The sequence below is a fragment of the Chelonus insularis genome, unplaced genomic scaffold, assembly GCF_013357705.1.
Source record: "Chelonus insularis isolate UGA/USDA-ARS -01 unplaced genomic scaffold, ASM1335770v1 contig_67_pilon, whole genome shotgun sequence".
Lineage (NCBI taxonomy): Eukaryota > Metazoa > Arthropoda > Insecta > Hymenoptera > Braconidae > Chelonus > Chelonus insularis.
In genome coordinates, this window is record NW_023276701.1 from 159,203 (window position 1) to 178,416 (window position 19,214).

At 27.4% G+C, this 19,214-nt stretch overlaps 5 protein-coding genes across 5 annotated transcripts; 3 read left to right on the forward strand and 2 right to left on the reverse strand.

The window, feature by feature from the left end:
* The first annotated feature begins 845 nt into the window (after positions 1-845).
* slf (C-type lectin domain-containing protein slf) lies at positions 846-4,422 on the forward strand. The gene is made up of 4 exons (XM_035089521.1): positions 846-975; positions 1,301-1,436; positions 3,405-3,584; positions 3,907-4,422. Exons 2-4 carry the CDS (start codon positions 1,301-1,303, stop codon positions 4,287-4,289), a joined length of 699 nt encoding a protein of 232 aa, XP_034945412.1. The 5' UTR covers positions 846-975; the 3' UTR covers positions 4,290-4,422.
* Positions 4,423-4,438: 16 nt separating this feature from the next.
* On the reverse strand, positions 4,439-7,329 carry l(2)37Cd (general transcription factor IIIC subunit l(2)37Cd). The gene is made up of 5 exons (XM_035089520.1): positions 6,750-7,329; positions 6,512-6,685; positions 5,335-6,411; positions 4,856-5,036; positions 4,439-4,798 (listed from the first exon to the last, which is right to left on the reverse strand). The coding sequence occupies exons 1-5, from the start codon at positions 6,834-6,836 to the stop codon at positions 4,617-4,619; spliced, it is 1,701 nt and encodes a 566-aa protein (XP_034945411.1). The 5' UTR covers positions 6,837-7,329; the 3' UTR covers positions 4,439-4,616.
* Positions 7,330-7,544: 215 nt separating this feature from the next.
* Nop10 (Nop10 ribonucleoprotein) lies at positions 7,545-8,209 on the reverse strand. The gene is made up of 3 exons (XM_035089579.1): positions 8,002-8,209; positions 7,796-7,838; positions 7,545-7,675 (listed from the first exon to the last, which is right to left on the reverse strand). Exons 1-3 carry the CDS (start codon positions 8,053-8,055, stop codon positions 7,578-7,580), a joined length of 195 nt encoding a protein of 64 aa, XP_034945470.1. The 5' UTR covers positions 8,056-8,209; the 3' UTR covers positions 7,545-7,577.
* A 170-nt stretch (positions 8,210-8,379) lies between these two features.
* LOC118070766 (serine/threonine-protein kinase 16) lies at positions 8,380-10,400 on the forward strand. Its single transcript, XM_035089578.1, has 6 exons — positions 8,380-8,837; positions 9,017-9,251; positions 9,334-9,538; positions 9,732-9,886; positions 9,973-10,107; positions 10,175-10,400. The coding sequence occupies exons 1-6, from the start codon at positions 8,728-8,730 to the stop codon at positions 10,289-10,291; spliced, it is 957 nt and encodes a 318-aa protein (XP_034945469.1). The 5' UTR covers positions 8,380-8,727; the 3' UTR covers positions 10,292-10,400.
* A 718-nt stretch (positions 10,401-11,118) lies between these two features.
* ATPCL (ATP-citrate synthase) lies at positions 11,119-18,531 on the forward strand. The gene is made up of 3 exons (XM_035089491.1): positions 11,119-11,286; positions 13,228-16,424; positions 17,658-18,531. Exons 2-3 carry the CDS (start codon positions 13,250-13,252, stop codon positions 17,747-17,749), a joined length of 3,267 nt encoding a protein of 1,088 aa, XP_034945382.1. The 5' UTR covers positions 11,119-11,286; positions 13,228-13,249; the 3' UTR covers positions 17,750-18,531.
* The last annotated feature ends 683 nt before the right edge of the window (positions 18,532-19,214 follow it).

Consider the following 19,214-nt stretch of genomic DNA (forward strand, 5'->3'; position numbering starts at 1 on the left):
ACGAACAATGTGACAGCAGAATTTAAGTTAGTTGGACGCTGTCGACCTTGTCACTTTCAGCGCTGACTTTTGCCTTCATTCTCCCGCCATCTAGGGTTATAAAACTTACATCTTTAATGAAGAAATCGAAAGTAACGTATTTAAGTCATTGCGGTTTCTAATTTTTAAAAATCTTGTATCCTCTATTACATTAAATATTTTATTTTACTATTAAAGTAATAATTCTTTTCTTTTTACTTTTTGTTATCGTTTTCTATAACTTTATATATTCGTTTTTACATACTTTTCACTTATAATAAAAAAATATATCGATGATAGTCCAACACGTACTAGTATCAGTGTTCCAACCAAGTGACTATAATTATACATATATCTTAATACTGAATACATCTTTCTTCGAAAGACGATCTTCAAGGATACTCTAAATTCCATAAGAATGACAACTCACTTTGAATATGTAAATAAACTCTACCCAATTATGTTAACAGTCGCAAAACATCAACTAAAAAAAAATTAGTTTATAACCATGTTTAAATTATTTAGTATTAAAAATTTTCATGTTATTTGTATTGAATATAGTGAATAAAATAATCATTGTTAATCGACAGCCTTATCAATAAATATTATTAAATTGTTGAATAGTATAATAAGGTTTAAAAAAGTTATAATTAACTAATAGAAATTAGGTCTATGTTCTTTTGTTATTAATAATTATAAGTTAATACAAATATCGTTTCTTCAAGTAACTGTTTGGATTGCTTTCAAATTTGAATAAAGAATATCTATTTTTTAATCAATATGAGATTTTAAGTTACGTCTAGCATCTGAAAATCGTGGGGATTTGAATGTCACATTGGTGGGGTAAGCATTTTCTATATAATCAGACAATCACTTCATCGTTTTCTTATTTTCTGTCAGTTAATCGTCGATCGTTGTTGTCCTCAAATCATTTAATATTATACTGTAGATAAAAAGGTAAGATATGAAATTTTTTAGCTTCATGAAAAAAAATTAATTAATTTATATCTTTCTTACTGTTCAAACAATAATATGAATAATAGTGAAAAGCAATTTATGCTTTGTTTTGATAATGTTAAAAGAAATATTTTCATTCAAAAAAGTACTAAACATTCATATTGCACTGTTTTATATCAATATACTTTTTAACACAATTTAATTTATAACAAATAAATTTTAGAGAAAAAATAAAACGAAATATTCTTTCTTGTAACGGAATTTTAAATTTAATTGTATGATTTTTATTTAATCTAATAAAACGTCTCATTTTAAAAATGTTTAGATGATAACACCATTAGTTTTTGCTGTCATCCTGGCAGCTATTTCGAATATAGATGCAGCAATTAACGAAGCTCGTCCACACAGTAATCGTCCTGGAAGATTTTTATCACTCCCTATTGCCCAAAAATGTTCGAACCGTAAGTCTCTATTATTTCTGTTTAATAAATAAACAAAACAATATATTTAGAAATAAAAAATAATTATAAAAAAATTAATCTCTGTATATAACTGTCTAAGTTTAACAAGAAGACAGGTATAATCATCAGTATTCCGTACCTTCTTATTGATGTCAGTCGGTCAAACAAAACCCTCCGGCGTTTATGATATTTTATTCAACTCATTGATACTGGAAATGTAATTTTCTATTTATGTAATATAAAATGTAAATAATTTATATCGTATATTTATCACTCCGAGTAGTTAATGACAAAAAAAAAAATAAGATGAGATCGAAATTATAAGTACATCCGACTCTTTTAAAATATTGTAATCGTGTAACACTTTCACTACGAAGTGTTTTGGTATAACGTAACACACGTTTGGAAAGAAACAGTAATAACATAAACGTAAAACTGATTTACGTAAAGATGTATAAGATCATAATGTTACGGAATACACTTGAAATTTGTTTGAAAATAATAGAAAGGAAGAAGAATATGTTTCTTTTCTACATTCTCTCCGATTCATACTAAATATATTATACTTTATTTTAAATGTGTAAAGTTTACTCTCTGTCATTATTTATACAATATTGTTTTAAAAAAAAACTTTATTATAAGTCAACAACAAATATTAGATAACAATTTTCTAAAAATTCAGTTAGAAATGTATCTTTTACTTGAATATTTAGACGATACCTGAATATTAATGTCTAAGAAAGTATTTATTAATTTAGTAGTAGACCTTGGGTATAGCTGTTATAATATATTCAATGGATATTGTATGTAATGAATCCAAACTGATTTATTGATTCATTTTCATAACAGTTATTGAAATATTTATCATTTCTGTGATTTATTAATTCAATAATGATGGTTTTTTTTTTTTATGTTTATACATTTTATATAAATTTAGTATCATCATCAATTGTCGCTTAACTTCAAACTTTATTTCTAGTATGTTTAAAAAATTTCATTAGCTCATATAAATTTGAAAAACATCTATGAAACTTTGATTCATTTGAAAAATATAATAATGATGAAAAAAAAACGAAAGATAATGTGGAAGAATCCAATAGAAAAAAATCCAAGAAAGACTTCCACGGCATTTAATGATGTGAGAGGTCTATGTAAACGGTTAGACCGTGGGAGTGTATCGTCACATGATTTCCAAGCTACGTAAGGTGTCGTAATGCACTGCTTACCCATGTCATTTGTGGAGATGTACACCTTTCAGATGGTTTGTAATCATAGCAATTTCTTGCCAAAGACTCCATTCTCTTAATTGATGTTTAATCACTCACAATATATACATTATAATTTTTCATTATATTTTTCAAAAATGACAATAATATAAAAATGAAAATTTATATATATATATATATATATATATATATATATATGCCATCGTGGCATCATTTTGCCACACCTCTTTGTGTAATACTTTCTCGAAGTTTCTCTATACAATTTGGCTGTTTCGATCTTCTGTTCTTCATTTGTATCCCATCTCAAATATAATATTGATGTAAAACTTGATTCACATATAAAAATTACTGTACGAATTGTTTCTAAAAATTTATTATTACACATTCTATTAAATTTGTTTTATCAACAAAAACAAACAAATTAATAAAATGAAATTACAATCGTTTTTATCTCTAATTTACTTTTTTAAAACAAATATTAGGTTTGAATTCTAATCCGAATTTTTTTCAAAATATAAAACAAGTTTGTATTTAATGATCCTGTTGAAGCTCAATTCTAGTTAATCATATTAATTTGATTGATGACTCCATCATCATGCCATTGAAACACCGAAAAAATTTTGTTGTAAAAATAAATTTCCTGAATTTTATGGTGTAATTTAGTCATTTTTGATGAATTTAGAAATAATTTGTGGAAAATAATTTTTCTTGTATGTATGTAGGTGAATAAATTATGTTACAGGACCAAAAGAATTCAATTTCCGAGGCCACAATTACTTTTTAAGTTCTCATGTACCAGCACATGCAAATCAAAAGGTTGATTGGTTGGATGCAAGAAACATCTGTAGAGAATATTGTATGGATTTGGTATCTCTTGAAACTCAAGAAGAAAATAATATGATCTTCCGATTGATTCAACAAAGTACGTATCATATATTAGAGAAAAAAAAATAAACCTTTCCTAAAAATGATTCTTTTATTTTAACGATAAATTTGTTTAAATCTGTACGGAAAAAATCAGTATAGTTGGATGCACTATTTAACGTTAATTTTTCATTTGGAAACTCATAGTTAAGACTTTTTATTACTATAAGGATCCAACTATGAAATGTTAAATGGAAAATGAATATTACATAGTAAATCCAACTATTTCATTTCTTTCAATGTCTTTTTAATATTGTGTTAGATAATACACTAAAGATATGTGATAAGTCTAATATTTAATTTGAATACTAATTTTTTAGACGATGTTCCTTATATTTGGACATCTGGACGACTGTGTGACTTTAAGGGCTGTGAAAACCGTCGTGATTTAGAGCCTAAATCGCTATATGGATGGTTTTGGTCGGCAAATCGTGAAAAAATGGCTCCAACCAACCAAATACCTAATGGTTGGGGATATAATCCCTGGTCTCAAACCGGACACAAGAAACAACGGCAACCTGATAATGCCGAATTTGATATTAATGGCACTAGTGAATCATGTATGTCAGTCCTTAATAATGTATACAACGATGGTATTGCTTGGCATGACGTTGCTTGTTATCATGAAAAACCATTTGTTTGTGAGGACTCTGAAGAACTTCTCAATTATATCGCAGGAACCAACCGGGGAATTCGACTATAAAAGCATTGATAATCTATTTTTTACATGCTATTCACTGTTTTTAAAATCAATGATTTAAAAACAATACAAAAATATTACTTTGTTATATTTTCATGCAAAGTATACACAGTTTATATAAAGTATAAATAATTTATTTAGTTTCTTACAAAGTTTTTTACGTACAACTCCATATGCTGTATTATTATTTAAATTGATATTATTTCACAATTCTATATATATATATATATATATATATCATCACAAATACTTCCATCTTTTATTGTCGAAAAATATATCAATGAGATGAAACAAAGAATTTTTTATTACATCACATAATTTCCTTTAGTATTAATTATTTTTTTCTTTACTTGATTTTTCACCATCTTGAGATTTATCTTGCGTTGCTTCATCGATATTGGATTCATTTGTTGAAGTTTCTTCAAGTTTTTCGACGGCAGTGTTTTTCTTAACATCTTTTTTTATCTGTGCTGTTCTTTTAAATACTTTTCTCTTTGGTAGTGAAGTAGGATCTGAAACACATCCGTATTAAAATTGATATAAAATAAAACCATTACATCTATACTTACGATCTTCAGGTATATTCATTTTTTTTCTTAAAACAAGTCTGACTTGCTTATTAATGATTTCTCGGCAGTGGTCACTAAAACCACTCGGTAGCCATCCTCGTTTTTCATGACACTTTATTCCTATCGGATCTGGCAATTTAGCCAACATTTCCTGAATTTCTTCAACGTGTACATCACAATACTAAAATCCAAATTATTTTTAATTCTTTAAGGGTATCAAATTAAAAGTAATTTAAAAACATGTAATGGAAAAATCCCATGATAAATTTTCTATGAATTTCTAATCAGATGACTAATTATTTTTAATAATATATTAAAAATGTTTTTAAGAAATGAAAATCGAATATTTAACAGCCTTTATATTCGTATTAATAATCATTTTAAATATATTTAAACTTATGTTATATAAACTTACTAAAGAATTTTTTTTTCAATATTCAATTTATAAAATATTAAATTATTAAATAGTTGAAATTTACCTGGTAAAACATTTGTCTTGAAGGAGGAATTGTCCCTTCTCTATAAATATAAACATTGTCACTAGATTCTTTGCTTTGTTTAATATTATGTATTTCAGTTTGCATATTAGTGAGTATTGCTGTTTTTGGTTTTGACATTGCTGCAGATTTATAAGGAAGAACATAATTCGAATATGTTCTTTTACCTTTAATTGATTGTTCCAAACCATGCATGGACTTAAGGCGGTAATCAAGAGTTTGATATATTCTAGCAGATGGATCTTTTCGTGGGTCATATCCCAATTTAACCCACATTATTCTCCATGGGCCAGTTAGAAAATAATAAGCTACTGATGGAAGAAGAATTTTTAATTGTTCATTTGTAAAATTTGTTCGACACACAAGTGCTGTTTTAGACCAAATGGGACGTTCTTCGAATAATGAACGGATTAATTGAAATTGTGGATTAGTTAGAAATTTAACTTTCATTGCCACTTCAATTCCTTTTGGTGGTGATGTAGGAATAAATGGTGAATGAAAAGTTATAAAATTTGCAAGCCCTGCTCGACGCTTTCTTGTTTTTCCTATTACATTGTCCGGACCACTCTCTTTAGATTCTGTTTTTAAACTGTATTGTTGCACGCTATCCATTCTACTAAAAACCGCTGGTGGTAAAAAATAAGGAGCTTCATTGTCTAACCATTTATATGGTAAAATTCCGATTGGATACGTTAATTCGTAAATACATTGATTTTTATCAGGTTTCCATGGATGTGGCATTATTGGAAGAAATTGAAAATCACAAAGACCAGAGAAGCGAAACTCGGTTGATACTCTTCCAATTACTTTCAGTTTTGGCAATCGATAATTTTCATCATTATTTAGATTTTCTTCATATTTCTCATGAGTATTAAATAAACTATTATTTTTACACAAATTTGTTTCAAATGATTCGTTCATTTGTTTAATTTGAGATTTTTTAACTCTTACTCGTAGTAAAAAAGCTGCTACTTGATGTCTGTCACCACAAGCTGGTTTGCAATAACCATCAGATGGTCTAAATCTTAGCTCTAAACGACGATTTGGTGCATTTATAGCCTTTACAACATACAAAAAGAAACTAATAATAATAATTGGACGAATCGCAAGATGAAATAATAATAAATTAACATTTAATAAAAAATATTATACAACTCACCGTTGATATTGAACTCAATCCTCCTAATGTTTCTATGGCTTTCTCTGGATGTATTACTTTACCTGGATATCTCAGAGAAATTAATTTTTTATCAAATCTGTGACCACCAGGCAAAATGTGTCCTGTTTCTTCTTCGATAACATTTTTTTTGTTTGTATTAATTTTATTTTCATCCTGAAAAGTTTTTCGTTAACAAATTTTCGAAAACTATTTATTAATTACAATGGTTTAAACTTACAGAAAGTATCCTGTCATTGTCAACAGAATTATCACTATCTTTTTCAGGGTCATAATTTTCATCATTGTCATCATCACTGATGCCCATTGTATTTATTTGATTGTAAATATATTTGATAATTTCTTTAAATAATGATAACTTACAAAATTACGTGTACGATGTACTGGGCGATGTGGTTGGACCAGAGAAAAAAAGACCTTATATATTTTCCTTACTTTTTTGACTAAACAGGTGGAGGAAAAACTAACCTAACTTCTATGTTGAATTATGCAATAAACGATATACATATTTTTCATTTACAACTGAAAGTAACACTTGTTCAGATACGTGTCTATAACATTAATATAATTATTTTAAATAAATTTTACTTTGTATTTGTTTAAAAATTTATTATGTATTGGACTACTGCTTGAACGCTATCATAACAGTCAAATGTAAACAACAATCTACGTACAGTGAGTGTAAAAATTATTTTTACACTTTATCATTTTTAATATTAATTAACTTTTCATGATAACAACGTAAATAAGACTTAACAGAAGTACACCATGTTATTCTTTAACTTTTTCTCTATCTATATTGAATATAATTGTAACATTAAATTACATTTAACCAAAAAATGGAAAAGAATTTAATCTTTAAATTTTACTCCAAAACGTGGAGGCGACAAAGATAAAAAAAAAGGGGAGGGGACAAGTAAAAAAATTTTGTTATTTTTATATGAAAAAGCTTTATTAGTGTCTTTTAATTTCTAATAATAATGGTTTTTGTTAAAAAATATTGTAATTATTTTTATCAAAATCAAATGAATCTTACAAAATTTTTTAATTAATATGTAGGCATTGGCTGTTGAGTTAACAATAATCCAAAGCGACGTTTTAGTGTGATTCTTTCCCTCGAATACTTGTCTTCTGGAGAAAATCGAGCTAAAAAAATGTAACTTTTAGAAATCATAGATATAAACTTTTCATCATTCAACATAAAATTTTTATTTTGTAACTATAAATATTAAATATATATATAATCCGTTGAAAAACTTTACATACCTGGGTGTGCCGATATTGTGGGTTTTCCATTAGGATCAACTTTCTATAAATAAAAATATTTCATTTAAATTTTGTAAATGAAAATTATCAATGATAAAGGAAAATATTATAATTATGTAAAAATAATCTTTGTTGATTGAAATTGAAAAAAAGTTTTTGTATGGAAGTATGTATTACAGAATAGCATAACTATGTAATAAAATTACCTTCAAGGTGTACTGCCGTTCTCCTCGCTCATTAAGATAATACATAAGATACATTTTCTATATGTTTGGGTAATGAAACACGTTAATTGATAATGATTTTTATATTGTAATTGAAAAAAACCGTAAAAAATTGGAAGAGCATGTGCTTCTAGCGATTTAGTTGTTGGTGAGTTGTATTTGTGTATAGTTCAGTCATTTGCTTATATATATATATATGTATAGTCGAACTGAGAAGAGAGTTCTTTAGTTGCTTCAACGCTTTCGGGCTTTCCACCACTAATTTCTTACCCCTTCTACTACGTTTTTCGCTTCTGCGCAAGCGTTCAAGAGCACATGAGGAACTCTCTTCTCAGTTCGACTGTATAAGTTGGTTCTATTATAGTAATTTCCGATGAAGAACGAAGTTGTTGTTTTGGAGCACTCGATTATTACAATATGAAAAATTGAAAAAATAACAATCGTGAAAATCTTATTTTGTTGAACTTGTTTCATCTATGAAATATAAGCTATATCTATTATTATTTAGAATTATGTTTTTCTCTTTGTCTAATTAAAAAAAACATTGCAAATATTATATTTTAAAACAATGATTTATACTTAAAAAATTGTGATTAGTATTTAATAAGAGAAAAAGATTACTTTCTGACATATTGTTCATGTTAAAATTACTCCAAAATTATAAAAAATCATTGTATTTTACTGTTAACAAGAATAATATTTTAAAATATGGATTACATAGATTGGAATCTTATTTCAACAATAGGATGTTTTTGCTCTAAAAAAATTATAACGATAAATGGAAAGAAATATCGTATTGTAGATGATCTTGGAGAAGGGTAAATGAATTTTTTTCACTATATTCAAATCGTTTAAATAAATATAATTGTTAAAATCAATACAATAATGAAATAAAGTAATAAAACTATGTGATCTTATAATTTACAATATTTTTAAGATCACAAGTTATGTATAGGCTATTTTAATTCAACAATAATAAAGTTGTTAATTTTTTTAGGGGTTTTAGTACTGTCCATTTAGTAGAAAATACATTTACAAAAAAGAAATATGCTATAAAAAAAATTATGTGTCACAGTTTAGAAGATCAACAGATAGCCACCAAGGAAGTTGAATACCATTCAATTTTAAAACATCCGAATATAATTGAATGTATAGATTATGCTGAAAAAAGTAGTCCTGATTCTCCAATGAATTACACAAGTGAAGTTTATCTTGTCTTACCTTATTACCATGTAATATAGAAACGATCAGATTATTATTTTTATGATACAAATTTTTTTAATACAAATTTTACATTACAATAATATTTTTCAGAGAGGAACTTTGGCACATGAATTAGAGCTTAGATCAAAAGTAAATGATCCTTTCAGTCCACTAGATGTATTAAATATGTTTCAATATATATGTGAAGGAGTTAAAGCATTCCACGATATGAAACCTGAACCACTTGCTCATAGAGATTTAAAAACTGCAAATATCTTATTAGATAACGGATATGTACCTATAATAATGGATCTAGGTAAATATTTTTTTTATTTTTTAATTGATTTACAAAATCAAACAATTCATGGTTTTAATAACTATTTTAAAAGTTACAAAAGAGATAAAAATTACTTTCAAATGAATATAAATTTATCATTGTCAATTTATTTTATTTCTCTTATGATCGATGTACATTTTATAAAAATTGCTTATTTTTGATAACTCAACAGGATCAGTTGCACCTGCTCGAGTAAAAATATGTGGAGCACAAGAAGCTCAAACACTAGAAGATTTTGCAGCAGAAAGGTGTTCAATGCCTTATAGAGCACCAGAATTATTTAATGTTGAAAATTATTGTATGATAGATGAACGCACCGATATTTGGGTAATATTTAATTATAGCATAAAATCTTCGTATCCTAGTATACTAATCAATTCTTATATTCTATCATGGATTTTATTTTATTGCAGTCATTAGGATGTATATTGTATGCCTTATGTTACTATAAATGTCCTTTCGATGATGTATATGAACGTGGTGATAGCATAGCTTTAGCTGTAATTAATGCAAACATCAATTTTCCCGAAGATGAGCGTTATAATGAGGTAATATTTTCAAAATCTCAATTATAAATATAGTCTAACCCTTTTGTGATTGATATTTTTTCAATAGGATATCAAAAACTTAATTTTATCAATGCTGAAAACCAATCCTATGGAACGGCCTTATATCTATAGTGTAATTGAACATACACATGATGTAATTAAAAAATTACAGAACACAGTGTAAACACAGAGACGAATACGATAAATAATATTTTAAACTTTTTGTGGAGAGTGTAAAATATTGTAAGATATTTCGTATAAGTAATATATTATATAAAAGTTTTTATTAATAATCGGAACTTTTTTATCTTTTAAACCCCTAAAAAATAATGATAGGAAATAAGAATTTACATTACTTTAGTGATCAATAGAATTCTCTATAGTAAAATTTTTTGACAGTGTAAGATACTGCTGAGTAATAATTTTCTATAATAGTAAAATGTAAAATGTCAAAAGTTTCAGTAATAAATTAATTATCGTAATTATAAAATATATATACATGTATTTACATACACAGTTTTAAAAAAAAAAATTGTTTCTTCAGAAAAACAGCAGTCGAATTAATTTTATCATTGGTAATTTTCAAGTATATAAAAATTATTCGATTACGATTTTTATTTCATTGATTTCTTTTATGTTTTTAAGTGGGATGAAAATGGAATCATTTTCTTCAATCATTGTCTAAATATCGTACGATGTGACGTATTCTCTAAGTAATTCTAAGATTCCAACGTCATCAAAATACAAGACACTGTGCTTATGATATGAAAATCCCTGAAATTAAACAAGTTACTTGTTACTTTAAAAATGTATATCTTAAATGAACATATATGATTTGTTATTAAATATGAACATTATTTTGATGAATATTAAAAATTAATTTTTATAAGATAATTTTTATTCCGTAATGTTAACTAAAAATGTTGTTTTTGAAAATAAATAATATATAGGGAATTTCATTCAAAGCATTCGGTCATTCATGCCACCATTTTCATCAGACGAGAAGCGTCTTTCAATCAGTTAATATCGCGCGTGCGTTCTGAGTAAATGTATTTGCTTGTTCTTCAATTTTGTAACGTCTTAAATAACCTTTAAATATTGAGTTCATATTTTGAGTAAGATTCAAAAATATTATTAGTCGAACATTAGTTCCAAATATAAATCATCGAATTGCATTTGGTAAAGATACTTTATTATTATTGAATATTAACTATTTTTATAATACTGACACTTTCTACTTTCTCTTGACCTTAAAATGCCGACTGAAACGATTGACTTGAGAGGTTAAAAGTAAAATCATTACATGAACATTCTTTTCAATTTAATGGTCAATTTTTTAGAAATATGTCTTTTCAATCTTTTCAATATTTTTTTATAATTTATGTAAAAAACCAAATCATGGTTTCAATAATTATTATTTGAAAGACTTTAATTCAAAATTCTTAAAAGTATTTAATTTTGTGGAAATGTACTCACTAAGTGTTTAAATTTTCATAGTTTCCTTTAACATTATTATCTACTTAATGTTCCATTTCACATTAGAAAAAATTAATTTTATAAATTAAAGCGTGAGTACTAGTTAATATTTAAAAACTTTAAATAAAGACAATTCTAATAATTAGATTTCCATTTATCAGTCTATAATAAATTGAATTTGTAATAAATAAAATTTGAAAAAATACATCCTATAACTGGTAATTAATTAAATATTATGATAAATAATTGAAATATTGTCAAAGTTATGCTATCTATCCTGTTTATAAATAGATTTGACTTATTTTTCTACTTATCTGAAGTTTTTACAAATTGTCGACGATTATGAATCAAAAACATCAGTATAGTGTACGCAAATTGTTTCATCGCATACACGTTTACCTTTACGCTTTCATAAAAATGTTATATTTATCATTTTGTTATGATTGTCTCTGAACTTGTTATTTATATTTTTCTCATCTTAGTTATAATGAGTTGAATATAATTTCTTTTTGGTGTTTATGATACTATCGAAGATAGAATAAACAAAAAAAAGGACATGAATTGTGTACATTTAAAGCAGGAAATTATACACATCATAAAAAATTCAAACTCAAATTAAAATTTACAATTAGATTATTGAAATGGTTTACGACGATAAACATTTAAGTATTCCTTAACTATATATTGTTTAAAAATTCAAGGTGAATATTTTTTAAAAAGCTAATAATCATTAATGATTTCATATTCTATTCATAAATTTGAATTTATTGCATTTAATGTAACTAACTGTCTTCATATATATCTTGTAATTGTAACCTTGACCTTGTTTTTTATTATTATAGTTTTTCAGTAAGCTATGCTGATAAACGATGTGAATAATAATGCAAATTTTGATGATAGAAAATTTTTTCATCTCTCGTAAATGTTGATCCTTTTTTGTATGAAAGAAATTTTAATGATTATGATAGTCAATTAAATTTTATTAATTTTTAGGACTATTATGTTAGTAAATCAAAAAGATTATACAAATCATACGATATGTTACGACATTGACTTTTGCATTTATGATGCATGCGTAAATAGCAAATTAAAAAGTTTATTTACGTTCAAGTATCTATTCAGTTTTTCTAATGATATAAATTTCAACAAAATTTTTTCTTGTAAAGTATTTAAATAATACGATTAATTTACTGCTATAATTCAAGAATTAAAAGTCAAAAGTTTGCAATATAATATGACTAAACAAATGGATAAATGACCATTACTCTTTAAACTAATAAATTGTATTTTTAAATTTAGAATTGCACTATTCTTACATTTCTACTCCGAAACTCAATGTAAATTTAGTTTTTATAAATTAAAGATTTCTATTTTACATTCGATAAATTATTAGCCGTAAAATGTTTTGTATTGAGATTTAGAAAAGTGAATACACGTAAAAAACAATAAAACTCTGGCATCATACTTACAAATAAAGTTATTGTTATAATTTGGAATTTTTATCATTAACTCTGGCTGAAATTATTCAATAACTGAAATTTAACACAAAAAAATTATTCTATACTTTTTCATTAATTAACAAATAATAATAATTTTTCAAAGCATCTTTCATGTGATTTTATCAAAAATTAAATTTTTTTGTAGTCAAACACAATAAATATACAAAATGTCAGCCAAAGCGATCCGAGAAGCAACAGGGAAAGATTTAATCAATAGAAAACTCAAAAATGGAACAAAAGCAGCAAAATGTAAATTAGTCACGATAAATGAAACAACTAATTGGTCTACAATTGCTGATGAACATCCTTGGTTAAAGACCGAAAAATTAGTTGTTAAACCAGATCAATTAATAAAAAGACGTGGAAAACTTGGATTAATCAAAGTAAATGTAGATCTACCAACTGCTCAACAATGGGTGATGGAACGAATAAACAAAGATATTCAGATTGAAAAAGCTCATGGAAAGCTTAGAACATTCATTATTGAACCCTTTGTGAGTCATACATCTGAAGAAGAAGTTTATCTATGTATTTACTCTCATCGAACTGCAGATACTATTCTTTTCTATCATCAAGGAGGTGTTGATGTTGGTGATGTTGATGCGAAGGCTTTAAAACTTGATGTTCCAGTAAATCAAGAATTACCTGATCGAGAAACCTTAATTCAAAAACTTCTTATTAATGTTCCAGATTTTAAAAAGCCAATGATAGCTGAATTTATTGAAGCACTCTATAATCTATACGTAAATTTGTATTTCACGTATTTAGAAATAAATCCACTAGTTGTTACTGAAGATTCTATATATATATTGGATCTTGCAGCAAAGCTGGATACAACTGCTGATTTTATTTGTCGACCGGATTGGGGAGAAATCGATTATCCACCCCCATTTGGACGAGATGCATATCCAGAAGAAGCTTATATTGCTGATCTAGATGCTAAATCGGGGGCAAGTTTAAAATTAACTATTTTAAATCCACGTGGTAGAATTTGGACGATGGTCGCTGGTGGCGGAGCCTCAGTTACTTATTCAGATACAATTTGTAATCTTGGTGGAGCAAATGAATTAGCTAATTATGGAGAATATTCAGGTGCACCAAGCGAACAACAAACCTATGAATATGCTAAAACTCTTTTGAGTCTTATGACTAAAGAAAAACATCCACATGGTAAAGTATTAATTATTGGTGGTGGTATTGCAAATTTTACCAATGTTGCTGCTACATTTAAGGGAATCGTTAAATCATTGCAACAATTCCAACCACAATTAGTCGAACATGATATAAGTATATTTGTGCGAAGAGCTGGACCTAATTATCAAGAGGGGCTTAGAATAATACGTGAAGTAGGTCGTCGTTTAGGGATTCCAGTTTACGTTTTTGGACCCGAGACTCACATGACTGCAATTTGTGGTATGGCAATGGGGAAAAAACCAATACCTGATCCAGAAGCTCAGGAATTTTCTACCGCAAATTTTCTCTTACCATCAGGTCAAGATGTAGGTCCAACATCTCCTTTAACTAAATCATCTTCACCTTCATCATCACCAGAAAAACCTAAAATTGAATCCAGCGATTCAGTTGATTCAGCTAGTTTACCACAATTGTTTAGTAATAGTACCCGAGCAATTATTTGGGGAATGCAGACAAGAGCAGTTCAAAGTATGTTGGATTTTGATTTTGTCTGTAGAAGAACAATGCCATCAGTTGCAGCAGTAGTATATCCATTTGTTGGTGATCATAAACAGAAATTTTATTGGGGTCACAAAGAAATTTTAATTCCTGTTTATAAACAAATGAAGGATGCTATGATAAAACATCCAGATGCTGATGTAATGGTAACGTTTGCATCACTTCGCTCAGCTTATGAAAGTACAGTTGAAACACTACAATTTCCGCAAATTCGCACAATAGCTATAATTGCTGAAGGAATCCCTGAGAATATGACTAGAAAACTTATTTTTATGGCGCATCAAAAAAATGTAACAATAATTGGTCCAGCAACTGTTGGAGGTGTCAAACCGGGTTGTTTTAAAATTGGTAATACTGGTGGAATAATGGATAACATTCTTCATAGTAAACTTTACCGTCCTGGTAGTGTAGCGTATGTTTCACGATCCGGTGGTATGTCAAATGAGCTCAATAATATTATATCAAAGGCGTCTAATGGAGTTTTTGAAGGTGTAGCGATTGGTGGTGATCGCTATCCAGGTACAACCTTCATGGATCATATAATGCGATATCAAAATACACCAGAGGCAAAATTGATTGTTCTTTTGGGAGAAGTGGGAGGCATAGAAGAATATAAAGTCTGTGAAGCATTGAAAAGTAAAAAAATAACTAAACCATTGGTAGCCTGGTGTATTGGTACTTGTGCTGCTATGTTTACATCAGAAGTTCAATTTGGTCACGCTGGATCTATTGCTCATAGTAATTTAGAGACTGCATCCGCTAAAAATGCAGCTTTAAAAGCAGCTGGAGCGTATGTTCCTGATAGTTTTGATAATCTTGGAGATTTAATTGGAAATGTATATCATAAATTAGTGAAAGATGGAGTTATTGTTCCAGAACCAGAAGTTCCGCCTCCCACTGTACCTATGGATTATTCTTGGGCACGAGAATTAGGACTAATTAGAAAACCTGCTTCATTTATGACTTCTATATGTGATGAACGTGGCCATGAACTCTTGTATGCTGGAGTTCCAGTAACTGAAGTTTTAAAACAAAATGTTGGAATCGGAGGTGTTGTATCACTTCTGTGGTTCCAGAAATCTCTACCTCCTATTTATTGTAAGTTTTTAGAAATGTCATTAATGTTAACTGCTGATCATGGACCTGCAGTTTCTGGCGCTCATAATACAATTGTTTGTGCACGAGCTGGAAAAGATCTTGTTAGCTCTTTGGTATCTGGATTATTAACTATTGGTGATAGATTTGGTGGTGCACTTGATGGTGCTGCTCGTATGTTTTCTGAAGCATATGATGCCGGTCTTCATCCTCAGGAATTTGTTAATAATACCAGAAAGAAAGGAAAACTTATTATGGGTATTGGTCATCGTATTAAAAGCATAAATAACCCTGATATGCGGGTGAAATTAATTAAAGAATATGTGTTGGAACATTTCCCAGCTAAACCACTTGTAGAGTATGCATTAGAAGTAGAAAAAATTACGACAAGTAAAAAACCTAATCTCATATTGAATGTTGATGGAATGATAGCATGTGCATTTGTTGACATGTTGAGAAATTCTGGATCATTTACTCGAGAGGAAGCACAAGAATATATTGAAATTGGAGCTATAAATAGTTTGTTCGTACTTGGACGGAGTATAGGATTTATTGGTGAGTAATTACATTAATACTATTTAAACTATTACTCAAAATGTATACAAACACTATTAAATATCAGCTGTTAAAAATTAATCGAAAAAATACTGAGGTTTGTTAATTCTAAAAATATAAGTAAAATGTGCATATCTTGATCAGTTCATCTAAAATTAAAAAAAAAATTGAATAAAAGTATTAGATGTCTACTTATTAGTAGATATATGAGTATGTTTAACAAATTATGTGTTAGTAGTATGTAAATTAATTTGAGAGACGTAGTTGAAAAACATTTTTATTGTTTGAAACACTTAAAAAACATTTTTTTTACAATATGTAATGAAAACGTTTCTACAAATGCAACCGTTTGTAGTAATACGCACTGTGTAGTAGTAATATGCATCATTTCATACTTTTTACATTTTTTTAAATTTTGTATTGAATTACGTAATGTTAAATTGAAAAAAAAAAATAATATTGATCTCAAAAACTTTAAACTATTTAAAAACAATGAAAGAAAATTTTTTTGCTTGTGTGTACCGAGATGTATGAATTTTATTTGTCATGAATTGAAAATACTTTCAAAGGTTTCTGATTCTTTAATTTCACAAAAACATAAGATAACTTATTGTTTTTTTTTTATTTTTATCAGCTCTATTTTATTTTGACTCCAATAACAGTTTTTCAAGTTTAAGATTTCAATAAATAAAGCCATTTCAAGTAGTTTAACATATATAAGGTGTACAAGTTAGCATAAAGCTCATAATTTATGGAGTTCCGAGTTTGACAATAGTTTATAATTTTATTATTTTACTTCAAGATAAAGAATGTTGCATTTTTTGTTATATTACTTATACGTCATATTTATATAACTAATTATTAAATAGACAAGTATTAATAAAGCAAAAATGCTTTCACTTTATTTCTCGTATGCTATTATAAAATCGTTATTTCTGTTACAATTATCTTGCAAAGTAATAATCAATATAATTATAAAAATTAAAATGATAAATAAAGAACAGCTTTAAAGTCAATAGATGATATATATTACATGATTAAAAATAAGTAACGAAAATTTATTCTAATCCAAACACTTACTTTCTATAATCACAGGATGATATTTTTTATCTATCATCTATATTGATTATTTATATTCAAGTCAAAAAAAAAAAGAAATGAAAATAAATCAATTTTTAATCAATAACTTTAATTGCCTAAACATAATTTTACACATTTATTTGGAATTTTTAGGGCACTATATGGATCAAAAGAGACTCAAACAAGGATTATACAGACATCCATGGGATGACATTTCCTACGTTTTACCAGAACAGTACAACTAAAAATTGTGTATATATATGTATGTATATATATATATACAATAATTTCCAAAATATTGAATAATTTTCAATATGTATATTTAATTATGTATTTAGCGTACACACAAACTACTGTAACAGAAAAACAATATAAGCGTGACTTATCATGAATCAATCTAATTGATTAACAGGAAAGTGACTTATAGGGATTGCACTTTTTAGGTAATTAAAACAAAAACAATATTAATTAACATTTATGAGAGATAGTCATGTCTTATAAAAAAAATTTATGAGCATTATTTAAATCTATATTCATTTGATAAATAAAATGTCGTAGAGGAAAAATTGTATGGAAATACAATATGAGAAGGAATGTATTAAATACTTTTTTTTAGCATACATTGTTATGAATAATTAATAGAATTTACAACACAATAGAGAGAAAATTCATTCATTTAACGAAATAGTTTCAAAAACTCAACATTCCTTACTGTGCATTTTTAAATGAAAAAGTTTTGTATAGTGATAAATATTTTTTGTTTCCATCACGTGGATAAAGAACTAATCAATATATAAAATATTACATAATCATTGTACGCCTTCAAATTAATGATACATCAATAAAAAATGAGAACTCAGGTGTAAGTTTCTCGCAGGATAGTCTGAAATATCTGATGTATGAAATCAAGTTGTATAAAACAGATTATTGCACAAAAATTAAAACTATTCTTGCTAAATTGTTGATAATTATGACTTAAATATGTAAAATAGACAAAAATATATAAATAAATAAATTACCACATTAATTAAATTGCTCTAACAAACCTTTCACGAAATATTAAGAAAAACTCTAATAAAAGGCATATTAATGTTCCCAGAAAAGATATATCTACAGGCGAAAATTTTGAAGTTTCTTATAAAACAAATTGATATGTTAATGAAAATTATTTACCAATAACTTCTTATTTAATCTGATGACATTCATTCTAATAAAATCGTATAGAACCAAACAGAACATCGCACGGCGTCATTTACTTACAAATTTTCATAGGATTTTATGACAAACAGTCTGGTTGTTTCTTATAAAAATAATTGATACAATGATAAAAATTATTCTATTTCTGCTTTGAAATACTTGCTAGGGAGCAAACTTGATAAATGTTTAAGTTACTTTTGATTTTTAACTCAAATAGATTAGGCGGAAGCAGCCCTATCCGACTCCCCCACTTTTTTGGTTAAAATGTGACCCCTCCGGAAATTAATCCACTATGCGGCGCTAGTGTCTTCAGCTTGTAGAACAGATGGGTCAAACTGCGCGAGAGTATGCGCGTCAAACAGACTTCTACCAGAGAAGAGAGACCAGTATAGAAGTCCAATGCTGTGTTAAAAATCCGGACGAAGTTTCGGTCAACATGTCGGTAATCTCAGGTCACAACATGAAAGTTTCTGTGAACCCACCGAGCGATGGCGCTGCAACGGTTTATTTCAG